At 42.2% G+C, this 19,916-nt stretch overlaps 1 protein-coding gene across 6 annotated transcripts; it reads left to right on the forward strand.

Moving 5' to 3' along the window:
- Positions 1 to 719: 719 nt before the first annotated feature.
- Positions 720 to 19,784, forward strand: LOC130166004 (dynamin-2-like). Of its 6 annotated transcripts, XR_008827090.1 has the most exons (21): positions 722 to 1,196; positions 3,944 to 4,017; positions 4,381 to 4,530; positions 4,640 to 4,843; positions 5,536 to 5,634; positions 6,221 to 6,381; positions 7,094 to 7,236; positions 7,322 to 7,457; positions 7,822 to 7,889; positions 8,257 to 8,395; positions 10,675 to 10,761; positions 10,908 to 10,978; positions 11,603 to 11,657; positions 14,922 to 15,032; positions 15,229 to 15,338; positions 15,433 to 15,544; positions 16,005 to 16,172; positions 16,305 to 16,525; positions 17,199 to 17,453; positions 19,245 to 19,493; positions 19,604 to 19,784. XR_008827090.1 is itself a non-coding variant. In XM_056371257.1 (20 exons), exons 1-20 carry the CDS (start codon positions 1,036 to 1,038, stop codon positions 17,783 to 17,785), a joined length of 2,592 nt encoding a protein of 863 aa, XP_056227232.1. In that variant the 5' UTR covers positions 720 to 1,035; the 3' UTR covers positions 17,786 to 18,749. The 6 variants fall into 6 exon arrangements, 5 of the variants coding, with proteins under 5 accessions (XP_056227232.1, XP_056227230.1, XP_056227234.1 ...); XM_056371257.1 differs by lacking the exons at positions 8,257 to 8,395; positions 19,245 to 19,493; positions 19,604 to 19,784 and adding exons at positions 9,617 to 9,755; positions 17,719 to 18,749 and having other exon boundaries at positions 720 to 1,196; XM_056371255.1 differs by lacking the exons at positions 8,257 to 8,395; positions 19,245 to 19,493; positions 19,604 to 19,784 and adding exons at positions 9,617 to 9,755; positions 17,716 to 18,749 and having other exon boundaries at positions 721 to 1,196.
- The last annotated feature ends 132 nt before the right edge of the window (positions 19,785 to 19,916 follow it).

The following is a 19,916-nucleotide window of genomic DNA, read 5'->3' on the forward strand; positions in this document are numbered from 1 at the left end:
CAGCAGTTTACACCTTGTATGTGTCCAGTAACTACTTTATTTACTTATTTACTGACTAAACTAAAGGTGAAGTACACATTTTATCTTTCCTGTCACTGTATGCATCTACCACCATGTTAACACTCATGTCCTGTTTATAAGTCTGCACAGTGTCTATCCAATAAATCAATTTAATATATTGTGAAAAACAAAAGGTGTAAGTTCTTCAGTACAAACCCAATGTAAAGGCAATTGTTATGTTTGCATTAAAAGCGAACAGCTTCTTACTAATGATAAAATAAACATGGTAAATAAGAAACATTGGCTTGTATGTGACAAAAGTCTGTTTTCTCGCTCTAATGAGTAAGTAAACTTTATTTCCCTATAGAACATTTACACGGTGAGATTGCGTTTCATCGTGTCATTGTCCTTGTGATTCATTGCAGATGCACATAAAGTACAATAGTATGAAATACAACAAGAATGTCAGGGAACTTGTAACTAAAACTTATTTTGTTTTTGGTGGTCTGTAAACCAGGTAGGCCAGAGTGAAGCCAATTTAGATGTGTTGAAGGCAATTTTTTTGGAAGTGGCTCACTTCTTTCCTTTTTTGTCAGTGTATGTCCAAAAACGACTGCTTTGTAAAAAAAAAAAAAAAAAAAAGAAAAAAAGAAAGGAAAAAAAAGATGACATGTACTTGTGCTTTGATAGACTTCCCAGCTGACCAATGACTGAGCAAAGTGACGCTCGAGGCGGAGCCACAATCTCCGGCGGAGGCTGGGTGTCGCCTGACCGGATGATGACAGAAGTTTTCAGTCTAATGTGTCCACTTTTATCATGCAATCACCCCGTTTATAACCTCTCCGGCGATCTGGCCGCTGTCAGCACAGTTGACTCTTAACCTACTTGTGTTTTAATGAAATAAGGTCACAGGCACAGTGACAGTCTGCATTGCCATCTGGGAACTTTTGCTTTGCTGTCGGAGCGACCCTTTGCCTCTTATTTGACCGGGGAGAAGAGCAGGATTGAGCCCGCTGGGCTGACCCAAGTGCCGCAATGGGAAACCGGGGGATGGAAGACCTCATTCCCCTCATCAACAAGCTCCAGGACGCTTTCAGCTCCATCGGCCAGAGCTGCAACTTGGACCTGCCGCAGATAGCGGTCGTTGGCGGCCAGAGCGCAGGGAAGAGCTCCGTGCTGGAGAACTTCGTTGGAAGGTTGTACTGTTCATATGTAGCCTTGGATTCATCTGATACAGTGAATGTGAATTTTGCTTAGTTTGCGACTGAGTTTGTTCTCTTGATACAAACTAAGCCTTTGCGTCAAAGTCGCCAACTAAGCACTTGGTTACGCGCTGTCTGTGTTGGTGCCTCCCAGTTCCTAATGTTTTTTTTTTTTTCCAGCGAATTCTTTCCATTTTGGAGTTGAGTTATTCACGATCGCCAATACGCATTTTACGCAGAAAACAGCTGTTGATTGAGAGACAAAAACTGTGGAGGAACTGTTTTAAAACGCGTCTCAAACAGACTGGCGATCCATATTCTGAACGTACGCAGTTGAAATGTTATTTCGTCAGCAGATATATTAACATTCATCTGTGTGCTCAGTGCTTCATATTAGGCCTATTCTGTCAAACATTGACAAAGCCTGTTTTTCCTTGAGATTGCTTACCCAGTGTTGTAAAAAGCCTACGTCTTTATGGGCCTCACATTACATAGGTCAGGTCAATGTTTTACTTTAAAGGGTGAGGTACAAAACGGTTGTTGGCAGGTTTGATGAGGTCCTTGTCAGATAAAGGAATTACCGGAGAGTTACACTGACAGTAAAAATGAAAATGGCAGGAGTCTGTGCTCCCAGCATGAGAAAACTGCTGAATGTCTGTGTGAGGTTGATGAATGAGTTCGAAGGAATTTCAATGAGCAGTTGTGGATCCATCTTGATGACAAATAGCAGCAAACCAACATTAATGCCATATGCTAGGCTCAGCCTGCCCAGTTTATAACAATGTGGGAAGGAATCGCTTTGGCAGTTTTGAAGTCAAAACATATCACACAAAGCTTAGGATGAAATGGGGCCATGAGGAAAGGGAAGGGGAAGAAGACAAGGCTTTGCTGCTGCAGTACAGGCCTAATCTTCTGAAGATAGCTGCAGCAGCTTTGTGTTTTTGTCTCTAAGTGAAGGTATCCAGAAATGAGAACACTTCACTCGTCTACATGTCAGAATGATTTCGCTTGTTGTCAGAAAGATAGAGAATGTCGATTAGACGGCCACGTCTCCTTTTCTTCCTGTTGCCTTTTGTCTCCAAGTCCCAAGCAGTGGCTGGGGGAGACAGTAGGGGCATTGATGTGTTTGTGCTGGGGTCAGCAGTGATGTCACCAGCTGCACTGTCATGTGTATATGACACACTGGGTACCAGATACCCGCAGAAGGGTTTTCATGTTTGTTAATTAGTCCACTGACATGCAGAAGTGTAACGCTGCCTGTGACACCATGTTTTCAGTTCGTTTTAGTCAGTCAATGCTGCAACAAACAATTATTTCCTTTACACAGTGAATTTAATTTTTTTCTACTCAATAGCTTAGACCAGTGGTTTCCAGCCTGGGGGTGGGGACCCTTCTAATGGGGCACAAGATTAATTTGTGGGGTCAAAGAGGAGATTAATATGACACAATATATGAGGGAAACATTAAGACATTTTTCTGTTGTGAAATACTTTATGTAATATGTTTATGTATTTTATGCCTCTAAAAATGATTCAAATGAAACAAACTGAAAAGTTTAAAACAGAAAGTCATTCTGTGATGAAGAGTCACAAGCAGACAAGGCTTCATTTTAGGCCGTCACAAGCTAAGGAGGCTGGTAATGACTCCTCTTCTGATTGTTTAGTTTATGAAAAATCAAAAAACAACAAACAAAACTCTGAAAATGTTTTGTTTTGTCATTCAAAATGACTGATGTTTGGTTCTCAGTGATACAAATCAGAAAACATTACAACTTACATTTAAGAAGCTGGAACCAGATGATATAAAACACCGAAACAAATCATAATCACAATTGTTGTGTATTAATTTTTCTGTAGATGGACTAATTGATTCATTAATTGTTTCAGCTCCAGTAGGGAACCACTGAGTCCAAACTAACGTCAGACCAACAGCACAAAAGTATTCAAAAAAGGAAATCATAGTATTTGTGTTGTGGTTTGATAAGTGACAGGAAGAGATGAGGAAAGAGGATGGGATTCACAGTTGTGTAACATCCTGAGTGCTCTGTCAGCAGTGGACAGGAGGCACAGGGTGTGCATATGTGTTCAAATAAATGTGTGTGTGTGTGTGTGTGTGTGTGTGTGTGTGTGTGTGTGGCCTGGTTACCTTACCTTACGTTAAAACACGACTCTGTCTCTGCCTCTGACCTGGCAAACACACAGGCAGAAAGACAGACAGACACGGACGTATTCTCATGGCTTGGAGAGATGTGTAGTCAGTGACCTGGAAATGATCACTATTCTATTGAACAGGAGTTTCCATTCTCATGAACGTGTATGTAATGAGAAGGGCAAACAGAGGCAGAGACGTTTCTCTCTCTTTGCACTATTTATAATGGATAGGGTTGTAAGTCGATCCTGGCCTTGTATCAATAATGCAGCCGCTCAGACAGAGGCCTGCATATGTAGTTAAAATTAAAGAGCAAATTTAGAGATTGAACTCTTATTTTGGTAGAAGCAGACGTGACATAATTTGAAAATGAAACGCTCATGCGCTCGTGCTCCAGTTCCAGTTTGTATTTATTTGTAACAAGCATCGTGTTGCAGTATAATTAATCAAGGGATAATGTTCTGACTGTATTTTAAAATTTTATTTGACATACTGTTGTGTCACGTCGGCCAGCCAAACAGCCAACAGTCAGTATCTTTTTCCCCAAGCTGTGTATGGGTGTGTGTTAAACTTTGCCTATGTCTCCTCCTCAGGGACTTTTTACCCAGAGGATCTGGCATTGTCACCCGTCGTCCCCTCATCCTCCAGCTGGTTAACAGTAAAGCAGGCGAGTATGAGTCAAGCAGTTGGGAAAGACTTTGAACTCCAGGCTTTCCAAGAAATAGAGTCAAGTGTGTGTAGCCAGAATCAGCAGTTATATCAAGTAGAAAACTGATAAAACTTAGTAATAAAAAAACAATCTGTTTCTGCCGTGTGCAGCAGGTAATAAAATGTGGCAAAAACTAAATAGTGAATGTTTTGGTCATTTCATAGGATGATCATCGGCACAACTTACAGACCATGTAGTTGTTGTGTACTATGCAAATGTACACATGAACATTTGTGTAGCTGCCAGACATGTGCAGTGTAGACTTGTTTCTATATTCATCTCCTGTCCATCACCCTCCGTCCTGTCTAAATCTCTATACAGAGTATGCAGAGTTCCTGCACTGTAAGGGTCGCAAGTTTGTGGACTTTGATGAAGTCCGTCTGGAGATTGAAGCAGAGACCGACCGCCTCACTGGATCCAACAAGGGTATCTCGCCCATCCCCATCAACCTCCGTGTCTACTCACCCAATGGTAACACACACACACACACACACACATAAATACATACAAACTTGCTGTTTTCACCTTCTGTGTAACTGAGTCCTTCCTTCTTTCTCAACAACCCGTCAACATCTGTCAGTGCTGAATCTGACCTTGATCGACCTGCCGGGGATGACCAAAGTGGCTGTGGGAGACCAGCCTGTGGACATCGAGCACCAGATCAGAGACATGCTGCTCCAGTTCATCACCAAGGAGAGCTGTCTGATCCTCGCCGTCACCCCAGCCAACACTGACCTGGCCAACTCTGACGCCCTCAAAATAGCCAAGGAGGTGGACCCTCAGGGTAAGGAGGAGTGTGTGTGTGTGTGAGAGAGATGTTGAAAAATACATATCTTTGTTTGGAGGATCATGTAAATCTGTATGTTTTTTGCTACTTTTTTTATTGGTATTTCTCCCAAGTGTAACCATTTTTTGCTCTAATTTGGCACAAAGCTAATTACCCTTTGCTGTATCTTGCAGCCATTAGCTCTCTTCTTCATTCTATTAATCTTTGCCTCAGTGCAGGCGACGGCTCATCATAATAATTAAGAATTACATTATTAAAAGACTTCCTGGCAGCATAGATGTATTGAATAAGATTAGCAGAGATATAATTAAATTTAATTATCTCTCGCTTTTGCCCTCTCTCATTCAATCCAGAGGATCTTATTAAGCGTTTCAAGGTACAGGCTTGTAACTGTATCTTAACTGATAATATACTGTACATCAGCTACCGACCAACAGTTTTACTGCCGTTGTACTAAATTGTCATGTCACACTTTGTAAACAGGAAGTTGACCATGTCCACCTTCACCTTAAGTGTGCTTATATTCATGATATGGTTTACGCAAGTGACTTTATGAATGTTTACTACTTTATTTTTACTCACTTTGTTGCTAGCATGTACGCATTTGGTTGCTTATGCTAGTGGCTGTTAGTACCTCTCAGGATGATCATCATTATTGTCATTATTAACAATGACACCTTCTTCTTCAGGTCTGCGGACTATCGGTGTGATCACCAAGCTGGACCTGATGGACGAAGGGACGGACGCACGAGACATCCTGGAAAACAAACTACTGCCACTGCGCAGAGGTGAGACCAATCACTCATTTTAGAAGCTTTATTTAAACCAATAACTCTACAAAATTGTCAAATATTTACAGACAATATATTTTTTTACACTTATGAGTGGTTAAAAAACTGCTGCGCCTCACAGCCTGGCTACTTGTTTCTGTTGAAATCACTATCACAGACCCACAGTTATATCCCAACACACAGATATTTGCAACAAATAACTGATACTCAGATATTTTATCAGACACACACACATGTGGCACAAATGTCGGCAACGTATTATGTGATGTGTTTGTTCTGTAATACTACACATTGGCTTTGAAATTTAACAGTCACAAAGATTAAAGTGATTCTCAATTATTTACTTTCATTGTGTTTACATCCACATCACACAAACAGCCCTTCTTATACACAGATCCCCAGTTTTAAGGGGCAAAAAAAGCAACAGTTAACATTAACTTAAAATCACTATTTAATATTGGATGCTCTTCCAGGCCTGTACTGTGGCTGCTTTCACTTCTTGCTTGTTTTTGGGCGTTTTGCCTTCAGTCTGGACATCAGAAGGGTTTTTTTCATTATGCTATTGGTCTGTATTTTTCTAAAGGTTACATCGGGGTGGTGAACCGCAGTCAAAAGGACATTGATGGGAAGAAGGACATCGGTGCTGCTTTGGCTGCTGAGAGGAAGTTCTTCCTGTCCCATCCTGCTTACAGGCACATTGCAGAGCGCATGGGCACACCACACCTGCAGAAGACCCTCAATCAGGTGAGACACAGCCCTGATCACACAGGCACACAGTGTATGTCATTTAGATGCACTTTATGTGGATAAGCTCACAGTGTATGACAGGGTAAATAAACATTTCTAAAATTAAAGATTAAAGCTTAATTTTGTGACTTATTTCTAGGGATATAAATATTTTCTCTAGTATGTTTTCATTTGTGCTTCATTTGCTGCACTGAACTTAATTACATTAGTTGATTTAATAAGTGAGGGAATTCGTTAATTGAGGTACATAAGTTAATTTAATAAGTGACTGCAGATGCTTAAATCTAATAAGAGAATGGACTTTTTTTAAACTATGTAAAAAAAAAACGGATAATTAATATTTTGTTCAACACAGTTTTGCCATATAAAAAGTAAAAGAAAAAATAACTGAAAAAGGGCTGGAAGCAAATCTACATTTACTTCTTCATTGAGAAATTCAAGATCAGATGATTAGCGGGGGGACAATAGCATCAGAAAGACTCAGTCAGACCCAGACTCAGATTAGAGTCTGTTATTCACCAGCTAACAGATGTAATGTAAAATCTTGTGCTCTGTACTGACAAGGTTTCAGATTTCTTTTGTGTCATATAAGAAACGCCTTATGGAAATGTTAACAAGGTTATAATCATGATTTTCATTATTAATTTTTATCCACATATCATTATTATTATGACTTTAATTGTTTTTACACCTTTATTTTTTTCTCCAGCAACTTACCAACCACATCCGCGACACGTTGCCAGGGTTACGTAGCAAGCTGCAAAGCCAGATGTTATCGCTGGAGAAAGAGGTGGATGAGTACAAGAACTTCCGCGCTGACGACCCCGCACGCAAGACCAAAGCCTTACTTCAGTCAGTACACACACCAGATTCAGGCACACGAATACATGAATTCAAGGAGTGAAGACGTTTCCCTTGTACTCTGTCAAATCTACAGGATGGTGCAGCAGTTTGGTGTTGACTTTGAGAAGTGCATTGAGGGCTCTGGAGATCAGGTGGACACATCCAACCTGTCAGGTGGAGCCAAGATCAACCGCATCTTTCACGAGCGCTTTCCCTTTGAGCTGGTGAAGGTGACTATTGCTGTGATTTTATTATCATTATGATTTATAGGTTTTATTAATCACATTTAAGTCGCATAGTTTTTATATTTGTCGTTTCATTTGGCAGATACGTGGAAGGATTGTTTCTCTTTTCTACATCAGGCTGCATTTACAGTCTGATGTAGAAATTTGTATAATACTGATGTCGTAGTGTAGCTATGTTGCCTCAGCTCTCATAAATACAGTACTAGGAAAAGGCTCACAGATCCACAGACAATTCCTCTTGTCTGGCTTTATGTTTGTTTGTATGTCATCATAATGCCTGGCACTAAAAAAGTCACATTAATTTTACACAGAGCAAGTAAATATAAGCCTTTGTTGTACTGTGTCTTAGATGGAGTTTGATGAGAAGGAGCTGAGGAAAGAGATCAGTTATGCCATCAAGAACATCCACGGAGTCAGGCAAGTTGAGACAAACAAACAGAACATTTGTCTGCTGACCTGTTCGTCAGCTTTTTGTTTGTTTCCATTCAGCTTCATAAAGACCTTCAGTCTCGTCTGTCCTCAAGTGTCAGTGTGTGTCCTGTTTTCCATGTCATGTGTTAAGTGTGCCGGCCAGTCCGTCTGTCTTTGCTTTCTTTTATCTATGACCACTTTTTCTTTATTCCTCCTGCCTGCTGTCCGTCTCCCACTCCACTTCCTTCAGTGTTTCCTCCACCTCAGCGTCTGTCTACTCATGTCTTCCCTGTCTGCGTGCCTGTCTCACACTCTTCCTGTCCCCCTCTCCTGCTCCATGTCTCCATGTCTGTCTTGTCTGTATGTCCTTCAGGACAGGCCTGTTCACCCCAGACCTGGCGTTTGAGGCCATAGTGAAAAAGCAGATCATTAAGCTGAAAGAACCCTGTCTGAAATGCATCGACCTGGTCATCCAGGAGCTCATCAACACAGTCAGACAGTGCACCAATAAGGTATCACTGCATGGTCTCCTGCCTGGCTGCCTCACCCGTTTATACACACCACAGAGACCGGCCAACTTTAGTGCTGCCAGGGGCCATTTTGGTGCCACACAGTTATATAAAGCACACAGTTTTTTTTGTTTGTTTTTTTAGCTATGCATTGAAAAATAATGTGGATGAGTTCAAACAGATGGCTTTGTTTTTTGAGCCCTGCTTTTGAAGTTTGCTTGATCAGAAGGTAAAGTCGACTGTCCTGGCTGTACTAGGGTGGTGTCTCTGAGAGGCTGTGTGGTCAGAAGCAGACAGGCTGTTACACATTGCTGTAAAAGTTCATTGCAAAACAAGCTGCAGACTTTTAGGCTATAGCTTAAACAAGAGTCTATAGCCATGCTAGCTGCACTATGAGGCTATTACATTACATTTACTCATTTGGCAGACACTTGTATCCAAAGCGACCTTTAAGTGAGGGACAACACTAAAGCTTCAGTGCAGTAGGAGACCTTGGTGTGAGTATTAAATACTAAATCTGTTCAATAAGGCAAAGTGCAAGAAGATCAGGTAAAGAAGTGCATAGAAAGAACAGTAATGTCAACATGCAAACATGCTGATGTTCAGCAGGTTAAAACTTTATCATGTTCACCATCTTTGTTTAGCGTGTTAGCATTTGCTATTGAGCACTGAACACTAAGTACAGCTGAGACTGTTTGGAAAATAAAGTGTAGTTAACACTTAAGTAAACAAGTAATCAAATTGAAAATCCTGACAAGATGGTGGCAATAGACGAAAAGTTAAAGAAGCAACTAAGTCATTAGGATTCATTGTCTGTTTCATGACAATCTCTCCAGCTGTCGTTGTTGAGATTTTTCTTTCTGGTCCAAAGTGGTGGACTGACCATTCATAGATTCACACCACTAGCATGGCTCAAAAGCTGTAGGCTGACTCTTAACATACTTAACTGCAATGACCGTGTTTGAGAAGCTGCAGCTTGTTTCTGTTCTGAACATGAAGTAGAACTAACCAAATGCCTGTTTTTTTTTTTTTTTCTTTTCATATTCCTCATCTTCATCTTTCTTTTCCCTCTTGAAACCCTTTCTGTTTCTCCAAACTATCCCATCCAACCTTGGCTTCCATTTTCCTACCACCGTTCCCTTTTTCCTCACCATGGCCCATGCTGCACCGCCTTCCTCCTTCACCTGACATTAAACATCCAACTCCCATGATGCCTCACCACAGGACAGGCCTGTTCACCCCTGACTTGGCGTTTGAGGCTATAGTGAAAAAGCAGGTCATTAAGCTGAAAGACCCCTGTCTGAAATGCGTTGACCTCGTCGTCACCGAGCTTGTCGCCCTGATCAGGAAGTGCACGGAAAAGGTAAACAGGAACAGTGGAGAGACAGGTTTTAAAAGAAAAGTGATGAATAAAGACAGATAGACAGACAGAGAGTGAAGGGGAAAACAGTTGCAAGCAAGGAGCAGAGAGTCAAAGGAAGAAAAAGAGACAAAAAATCAAATGAACTAACTTGTCTTTGTCTAGTGTTGTTGATCGTTACCCCTCCCCGCTGCTTCCAGGCTTCACTCAGCACCCACCTCGCTCTGTGGTTCCCTCTTTAAATGACAAATCTAGGAGACCTTCCCCATTCTGATCCCGGACCCCTACCAGTCCACTTACCCCATCGGCACTGAGATCTGTGATTTAACAACCCCTCACCCTGCCTCACTTATTAAATCAGATCCCCACTCTCACACCAGGATATTTGGCTGATTAGAAATGGCACAATCGTGGCTGTTTTTCACCCTGTCTTGTCAATGGACATTTGTATGTATTTTCCCTGTGACACACCCTTTTCTGCACCATTGACACCGATAATAAATCCCCAGCAAGACTCCACCAGACCCTACCTTAATCTTCACCTCTCTCCGGACTTTAACCTGATTTTTCTCCTAATCCCACCCTGATTTGCTGAGACTCGCTAACAGCTTGAGAACACAACGCTGACTTTACACTTGTAACAACCTCGGCTGTATGACAACATCTGCAGCTGACAAGAAATCTCAAGCTGATAGGGAACTCATTAGTGCATGCTTCCTCAGTCTTTTACGTGTCAAATGTCTTGCCTTGCCTGTTTTTGTTTATACCGTATAATTACTGACAGTGGTTGGATGTAACTGCTTATGTGGATACACAGTGTGTTTACAGTGTTGTGTAAGCGTGCGGGCGGTAGTCGTGTATCGTGTAATCGCGGTGTCTGCAGCGGTGTATTTGTGTGTTTTCTGTGTGTGTGTGTCTATAGCTGGGCTCGTACCCTCGACTGAGAGAAGAGACAGAGAAAATCGTCACCACCTACATCAGAGAGCGAGACAGCAAGACCAAAGACCAGGTGTGTGTGTGTGTGTGTGTGTGTGTGTGTGTGTGTGTGTGTGTGTGTGTGTGTGTGTGTGTGTGTGTGAGAGAGAGAGACAGCGCTAGGAATGCACTCTACCTGTACATTTGTACAGTTAACACGTGCCATGTTTTGCCTGTCAGGTGCTGCTGCTGATTGACATTGAGCTCTCTTACATCAACACTAACCATGAGGACTTCATCGGATTTGCCAAGTAAGACATAGCTACAGATGCCGATCAATGAGTTTCATTAGGATCAGCAGAGATGGAGGTCTGCCTGCAAATGTTCTGTGCCCCATGCTCTTTGACATAAGTCAGTTAATACTTAGGGAATCAAAAGAAAAATCTAAGGTGGGGACGGTTATGGTTTCTATCAGAAATTGTTGAAATATTTTGCAGCGCTGGGAAGAAACACCGTCACTAAACCTCAACTGACTGATATTGGATAACATTATATCATCTATGAAAAATACACTTGTCGGTGCTCTCTGGTGGCCACACTTTGTAATTACGTTACTGTTTCTGAATTATCTCAAAAATATCCTTTGCATTTCTGTACTGCCGAAACTTGTTAGTCAATGGTGGACGCATACATCGACAAGTATGCAGTATATCTTCAGTAATCTAATATGAGGATCTTACCAGCACTGTTTTTAATGCAAACTCAAAATTCCTGAGAAAGCAAGAATTTGCAGAAGCGTTGTGCAACTGCACAACTGTAAATATAAATTATAACGTGTTTTTTTTAGGCTACTCCTTCATCCTTGTTTTCCTTTGCCCTGCTTTTAAATATGTTTCCTAGACCAGAGTTGATGTTGTTGAATCTCTCTCCTGCAGTGCCCAGCAAAGGACTGCTGCTAACGCTACCAAGAAGAGAGTCATGCCTAATCAGGTAATTAAACAGACACTCTATCCAGGCCACAGAAACCCTTCACACCACTGAAGCACCACAGAAGCTGCATTCTCCTGCTGGTTTTTTTTTTTCTTTATCTTTATTTCTTGTTCTTTCTGTCGTTGTCTCAGCCCATCTGACAGCGCATGTCATTGTTGCCCTTTGTTGCTTCACATTTACACATTTACATCCTCTTGTCTGTGCCCCTCTTGTCTCTTCCCTTTATTTCCCTTTCCTCTTTCTCCTCTTCTGTTCCTCCTTTTTATGGCCCAGGGAGAGATTCTTGTAAGTACCGTACCCCATGCACCTCCACTTGTCACTTCCTCTTTGGGTGGGTGGGGGAGTCAACGGTCATTCAGACCATGTCGAGAGACGAGATTTGTGCTCCATGATGAAGTACAGGGAAGTGAAACAGTTACACTCATGGGGTTGTTGTGAGAACCAGATCTTTTTTCCTTATGGTGGCCATTCTTTCTAATGAAAGTTTCTCGCCCAGCGAACATGCAAAAGAAGATTTTTTTTTCACCCTGTTTTGATTCTGCCCTCTGCCACTCACTGAACATGCACGCTAGTGTCTCTCTCCCCTGTCTCGTTGACTTTGCATAAGGATGGTGTCACACAAAAATATCTTTTCTAAAAAGTTTAACTTTAATATAACATCTGTGGCGAATCAGTAGCTACTGAACCTGTCATCAGCCTCGGTCGCAGTCTCTGTCCCCCTGAAGTCAGTCTGAGCCTGGCTGGTTCTGGGCTCCTCTGATTGTAGAGCTTCATGGGTGTAGCTCTGTGTGATGAAGGGACGCTAGAGGACTTCACTGGGAATATCCCTCTTGCTCTGATCCACCTGAAACATGGCTTTTAGAAGTTCAGTGCACGACATCATCAAGCTCAATAAGTATTTCAAAACAATGAGAAAATCCAACAACAGTAAAATCAGAATCAAAAAAACGAAATCAGTTAAATAAAAGTAGCTTTAACCCTCTAAACCACTTACTGTACCTCTTTAAGGTTGTTCAATGTGTACCTCCTGTTGCCAATAAAAACCTGGTTTCTTCAACCCTGGTCATGCGACTAAAAGAAAGAGAAGACTTTAGACACAACTGTGATCAACTTATCTGTAATACTCTCAGACTTAAGAATGTTGAGGTTGAAGTAACTTCTGAAAACGTTAAAGCAAAAACTCTGAGGATCCACTGATGGCGAGACATCATGACAAAGCACTGCTTAGTTTTTAGACCAGCCTCTAGAAGATGGTTCGCTTGTTTCCATCTCCATCTGGACATAAAACACAGTGTCAAATCAAAATATCCAACACGGGTGATAAGATCCAGCCCCGGGCTCTCTGTACACTGTGAACCGAACTGAGGCGTGATGCAGCAATTTGCTTACTACAGTTTTCTTGGTAATGCAGGGGAAGAGCAAAGCCTTAACACGATGCCAAGAGACCACATGTCGATGGCTTTAGTCAAGGGGGAGTCCTATTATTAAACGTTCAGGAACCTGAATGTGGAAGTAAAGCATCACACTCAACGAAGAACATCGTCATAATAAAACTACAACTTAGCACATATAGGAAATGCTCTACAAATTCAAGTGTCGTCGATACAAGGTCGTCACCGTATGAACCACAGGTAGACTGACAACTAGAGTCTCGATAAACATCTCACCTGTGGTAAGGCAGTTGATGAGCAGAGCCCATTACGGCTTCAGGTGTGCGCGAAGCTACGCCGAAGTCAATCGGCTTCACGGTGAAGGTCAGGCTCTCGTCCTTCACCACCATTATGTTGTCTGGCCTCAGGGCTGCACGGATCACCCCGACGCTCTTCAGCCCATTTGATGCTGACACCAGCTGCAAGTAAAAACGGATTTCAGAGCAACATTTTGCTGCGAAATCAAGTAATTCCCATTAATTAGTGGATAGAGTTCAGCTTTGGAGAACCGTGGTGCACGAGTTTGCACCGTTGACCTATATCAAGCCCTCTTAACGGGGCGCTACCTTGACAGCTTCTTAATTAGTCCCTAGAAAGAAACCTCACAGATATCGGATGAATTTCCCTGTGCCGCTTTCTGGTGTGACTGGGTCTTAAAAACTTTCAGCGTTGAGTTCTGAAACTGCATCCGGATGATGGATCTGATCTCACTTAAAGGCACGGAAGGTGGATGGTTCTGGCCTTGCTCCCTCTGGTACTCAGTCAAGCTCATATTCAGTGCGTTTCAAATACAAGCCCTGTGGAGCAATTCATCTGGTATCCGTCATCGAAAGTCACAGTGTTCCTCTGGTGCAGGATGTGGCTCATGAGCTCCTGCAGCAGGGATGCCTGGAGATACAAGTTTCACAGGCTTGGGTATCAATACATCGTAGTAGGACAGGACAGTAAATATAAATCTAAGATTATCTATTGCATCTGACATGATACTGATATCTTTGCTACCTTGTTTTATGGTACCAACAACATTTAATTATGTTTTTGCATCAGTAATTCCTAAAAAAAAAAAAAATTTGACAGCTGTTTTTGACAGCTGTAATTCCAGAGCCAAACATCTGGCTTTAGAGCTGATACCGCTACTGTATTGATAGAAAAAACGCCTGCACTGACCCCATATCTGAAGCCCCTAGATCAGCTCTGAAAGTTTTTGGTTTCGCTCTAGTTTGAGGAAATAGATCATCACAACTTTTATCACCGTGTGCTCTGTTTTTTTCAACTTTTGAACTAGTTATAATCGACATTATAACTAGGGCACTTTGGGAATATGTTCCCAAAGTGCCCTGATTATAATGTCGGTCTGTGGAGAAAATGCTTTTAAGTCTTTTGTTGCAGCACTTTAGCTTGTCACTGGGAGAAATACAGCAAACTGCTCTCCAACTGCATAATACATTCATGGTTACACCTCCCAGACTAGAGTGTTGCATATGTCCGCTTATTACCCCTGTGTGTCTCTTTGTCCCTTTGTCTTCTTGTCCGTCAGTCTGGCAAAGAGAGGGATGCAGAGAAGGTGACTTTTCATTGGAACCTGTCGTCATTTGTTTTTACTCTCTACCTATGTTTCTACTTTTGCTGATACTGTAGAAGTTTTGTATTTATGATGAATACTTTTTCACTTGCATGGCTGTTGTGCTGTTTTTAATGTTGCCGTGAGATTTCTTTGCACATGTACAGTATACGTTTTGGGGTTTCATTTGTTTTCAGTGTTGTGTTTGCTTGCTTTAGACAACCCCTCTTGTGAGGTGTGTAGTTTAGTCAACTGTTGGACTCTCGTGTGCAGGTGATCCGCAGAGGCTGGCTCACCATCAACATCAGTATCATGAAGGGAGGATCCAAGGACTACTGGTTTGTCCTGACTGCCGAGTCTCTCTCCTGGTATAAAGATGAGGAGGTAAGGCCGCTTACATGACAGTCAGTGCACAGAAATATATAGCTTACTCTCCTTTTCTCTATTGGGTACAATCTTACTTGCTGTACCTTTTTAGAGATCACTTCACAGGTGCACTGTTGGGTTGGTGTTTTTGAAGTTATTTATAATAGTTTATCTTCCTTTATATTCATCACTACATCGCTGTGTGTTTTTTCAGGAGAAAGAGAAGAAGTACATGCTGCCTCTGGACAACCTGAAGCTGAGAGATGTGGAGAAAGGCTTCATGTCCAGCAAACACGTCTTTGCCATCTTCAACACTGAACAGAGGTGTGGGTTGTACCATCTCCTAAAACATGTATGTTCATGGCGTTGGTCTGTTTTCCTCTCTGGTTAATGGTCGTGCATGTGTGCCTTTGTGCAGGAATGTGTACAAAGACCTGCGTCAGATTGAGCTGGCATGCGACACTCAGGAGGATGTGGACAGCTGGAAAGCTTCGTTCCTCAGAGCTGGTGTTTACCCAGAGAAAGACCAGGTACGTAGGAGTGTATTGACATTTTGAATACTGCAGTTCATTTATGATTTGTGTTTGTAAAGAACTGCATCGCTTCTTTAAATGTAGCCTAAGGAATTTTAATGATACACAAAAAAAAAAGTTTGTTTGCCAGTGAGTTCTGTCGGTTGTTATATATTTGGGTAAGACTGGTTTCTGAAGTTTTAAACTCAATTTCGCATGACATTATTTTTCTTTAGATTTAAATACTTCCAGGTCAGGTCTGCAGATCGCTACTCTACATTATACTGTGCAGATACTGTGCAGCTGTTTATTCAGTACACTCCCCTGCTGGTTCAGGAAGCAGGAATTCAGCATTTAATAAAGAAACAGATGTGCCTTGAAATGTATTTGCATTTGGGTAGATGTGCGCTTGAAGTCTTACCAACATCTCTGCTTCTGCCTCTCTCTCTCTCTCTCTCATCATCTCGGTCTCCTCCAGCCTGAGAACGCGGACGCGTTGAATCCTAGCGACACCGTGTCCATGGACCCTCAGCTGGAACGGCAAGTGGAGACCATCCGCAACCTCGTGGACTCCTACATCGGCATCGTCAACAAGTCCATCAGAGACCTCATGCCCAAGACCATCATGCACCTCATGATCAACAGTGTACGTCCTCTGCTTTATCCGTCTCTTTTTCATACTCAGTTTGGAGGGTGAAGTATGGTGAATGAAATATTTGTTGGAAAGTAATTTATGAGCCCCCCCCCTCCGCCTTCCCTTTTCCTCTCCCGTCTCCAGGCGAAGGACTTCATCCACTCTGAGCTGCTGGCCTACCTGTACTCAGCAGGAGACCAGGGCAGTTTGATGGAGGAGTCAGCAGAGCAGGCTCAGAGGAGAGATGAGATGCTGAGGATGTACCACGCTCTGAAGGAGGCCCTGGTCATCATCGGAGACATCAGCACCACCACTATTTCTACCCCGGTGCCTCCGCCAGTAGACGACACCTGGATAGAACCAAGGTACCAAACATGAAAAAAAAAAACATAAATAGTGGAGTATTTTGATTTTTTGGTTTATGTTATGACCTGTGAACAAGTCGGCACTATTTGCAATAAACTGGTTCCAATTTTGTATTGCATGTACATCAATTTGATTTAGTCTTTTTTTACGAACTAGTTTGAGCTACTTTTTCTATGCAGCTTCAGCTGACCAGACCAGATTCCTCCCTACAGTAGCTTTGCCTCCACAAAAATGTGCATTTCATCACAAAATTGATGGATTCTGGAAGAAAAGAGCATTTTGCCTGATGCTCACTGCTAAAACACAAACTGACTTTATTATACAATATATCCAGCAGGGGTCCTCTAGTGACTGTCTTATTATTTTCCAAGCTCTCAGACTGCTTAGACTTCTGGTTATTTCTTAGTTCTAACTCATATTACAACTAATTGCTTTGACTCAACCTTGAACATGCACAAGTCCACAAGGCAGGGAAACTTTTAAGGATGTTTATTAGGAGTTCAGCAGATATATCAGATCAGGTGCACCTTAATCAGGCTACTTTCATTAAAGTTTAATCTCAACAAGACTTCTTTAAATAAACAAAATCTATAATGTTAAAAGGACTTTAAACAGATATCTCATTTTCAAATGTAACTCTTTACTCAAAGCATCCTGTCCTTGTTTTGTCAGTCCTCAACAAGCGTCCCGCCCTGCCTCAGCAACAGCGGCCCCTCCCAGCCGACCCCCAGGAGTGAGGGGGCCCACCCCGGGTCCTGCACCCCCCCTCAACCCCTCACCAGCATTTGGAGTACCGCCTGTGCCTTCGCGACCGGGCCCTCCACTGGGGCAAACGGCTTACGCCAACGATCCCAACTCCAGTGCTGTGCCCCTTGTCCCCTCAAGACCGGCCCGTGTGCCTCCTGCACTGCCGCCGGGGATTCCCAGGTAAAGCCCCGCATGTACACACTCACACACACACACACACACACACACACACACATACACACACACACAAAATGTAAAGCTATTTGTGGCTTCGGTATTGCTGGTGAAGGGTTGTTCTATACATTTTGGCTTTTGGTGGTTTGGGAATGATTAGTGCATGACTATCTCATGATATTTTGCCTTGCATGTTTCATCCCTCCCTCCCTCCCTCCCCCTCCTCCCCCAAAACCTCCCCTCCTCTCTCTCACCTCTCTTCCTGTAGCAGAAGACCCCCGGCTGCTCCCAACCGACCCACTGTCATACGTCCTTCAGAGCCCTCCCTGCTTGACTAGAAACACAGACACATACGCAAACACATTTCTTTTGTTTACACTTTTATATTTCTCTTGAGCAGAGATAGTCATTAAACATTTTTTTTCATGTGTATTCCTATAACCACAAACCTTGTTCTACTGTAACTGGTAATCTGATGCTGTTTCAGTCTGTGCATTTCAGAAACATTATGTATGTAATTTTGACATTTGGTGCAGGTAGCTTTTTTAACATGATGACATTTTCTGCTTCCAGTATTATGAAAAGGGATACATTCGATGATTTTATTGACTTAAAGGTTATGAACCGAGCAAGTCATCTTGAATTTTTTGTTTCATTTGAAATGAAATGTGTCTCAAAAAATATATATGATTCATAACTTTTTATATAATGGTAAGGAAACACTTTTAGAAGCAATTTTTTTGTGAGTTGGATACTTGCTAATGTTCTGTCAGTAATCACACTAAGCACCTCATTAAGTAAAGCAGCACTTTTTGATAAAGTCCTTTGCCTCTTCGTTGTTGTTAGATCTTCAAAGTCGGCCTTCAAATGAGCTTATTAAAATCAGACTGACCAATGGAATTTGTATGCCTCAACATTTTATCTTATTACTTCATTGCAAGTTTTTTTTTTTTTTACAAGTATAGTTAGGCTTTAGTGTTTCTCCTTTGTGGACCAATTAAACATGAGACAGGAGGAAGAGGGTTGGGGCAAGGCACTGCAGCAGTGGGATGTCTTCTGGTGTAATACTGATAATTATACAGTTGTTGAGGTAAGAAGGACCTTGCCCAGCCAAACTGCTGACAGTTACCTCCCACAGCTTAGTGAAAAAAGTGCCTTGAGCACAAACAGTTTTGTAATTACTTCACAAATCGTCATCTTAAAAAAAGCCATAGTGAAAAATAAAAAGTTCATGTAAGAAAAAAGAGCCTCTCTTTCAGAAGATGTATAAAGTGATGGACTGAATAAACGAGTAGAAAAAGACGGTGTGGTGGCTGGTGCTTCTTCTTCTTCTTATTTTCCTCATTTCTTCTCTCATGCCACAGTGTACCGTTTCCATGCACAACCAGTAAATACACAGCAGGTGCTTCCTTCCTTCCCGTGATACGATCAGTGTATAGTTAGTAGTATAGTTGAGGTCAAGACTGTCTGATTTGCATGAGTCAAATGGAGAGAGCCGTGCAGAACAAGAACGTTTCACTTTTCTGTGTGCAGCACGGCATGACCTGCTGCATTTAGTGTATGATGGAGCTGCGGGTCACCATGGTAACCCACGGTTGCCAGTAGCAACACACAGTAAAGAAGGTGTTACACATTGCTTTTGGGGCTGTTCATAGAGCTGCTGCACAGGAATGAATAAAGGTATGCAATCCCACTCGCCTGCTGTCCTTCTCCATTGTGTTTGTTAGCTGCGAGTGTGACTGATCCACTTAACGTTAAGAAACTGACTGGAAATCTTCTCATGGTGTTCTCACACAGGCGACCTCCACAAGTCCCCTCTCGTCCCAACCACTGGTGAAGGAAACGGATGTTTGCCCACTCGCACTTGGACTCCCTTTGATGCACGGGGCATCAGAAGTTCAGGCGCACCAGAAACTCCAGAGCTGTTTCCAAAGTAAAATTTGTAGTTAGACCTTTAGGGAAGGGAAAGATGCAGGAATACTGGGTCGACATTATGACAGTGGTTGTGTCTGGAGAGCATTGTCCACAGTGTCACTGTACATACAGGTATGTTGTTAAGCTTGCACAGTATTTTTAGTATTTAATATGTACTGTATATCAATCATCTTGTTTTTCTCTTTGCCCATGAATACTCTGGAAATACTTTGTCCCATCAGTTTGAGTCCTCACTTGAAATGTCTCGTCAATCCTGAGGAACTAAAAGTAAACGGAAGAAAAATCAAGTTCAAAGATCAAGAAACTGCATCTTGACACAAACTTGGCCAGAAGCTCCACATACAGTACAGTGTGTTGTTATATCCTCCTTCAAGACTAAAGAATAAACTAATTTACACACCAGCTGCTTCTTTGTTTTCTACTATATACTATATACACTTGTCACTTCACACTGCACGATGAAGCAGAGATGCATCAGTGTAATAACTTGGCGGTTTGGTAGTTCAGTGTTTTTCAAAAATTGTGAAATAGCAA

The sequence above is a fragment of the Seriola aureovittata genome, chromosome 3 (genome assembly GCF_021018895.1).
Source record: "Seriola aureovittata isolate HTS-2021-v1 ecotype China chromosome 3, ASM2101889v1, whole genome shotgun sequence".
NCBI lineage: Eukaryota > Metazoa > Chordata > Actinopteri > Carangiformes > Carangidae > Seriola > Seriola aureovittata.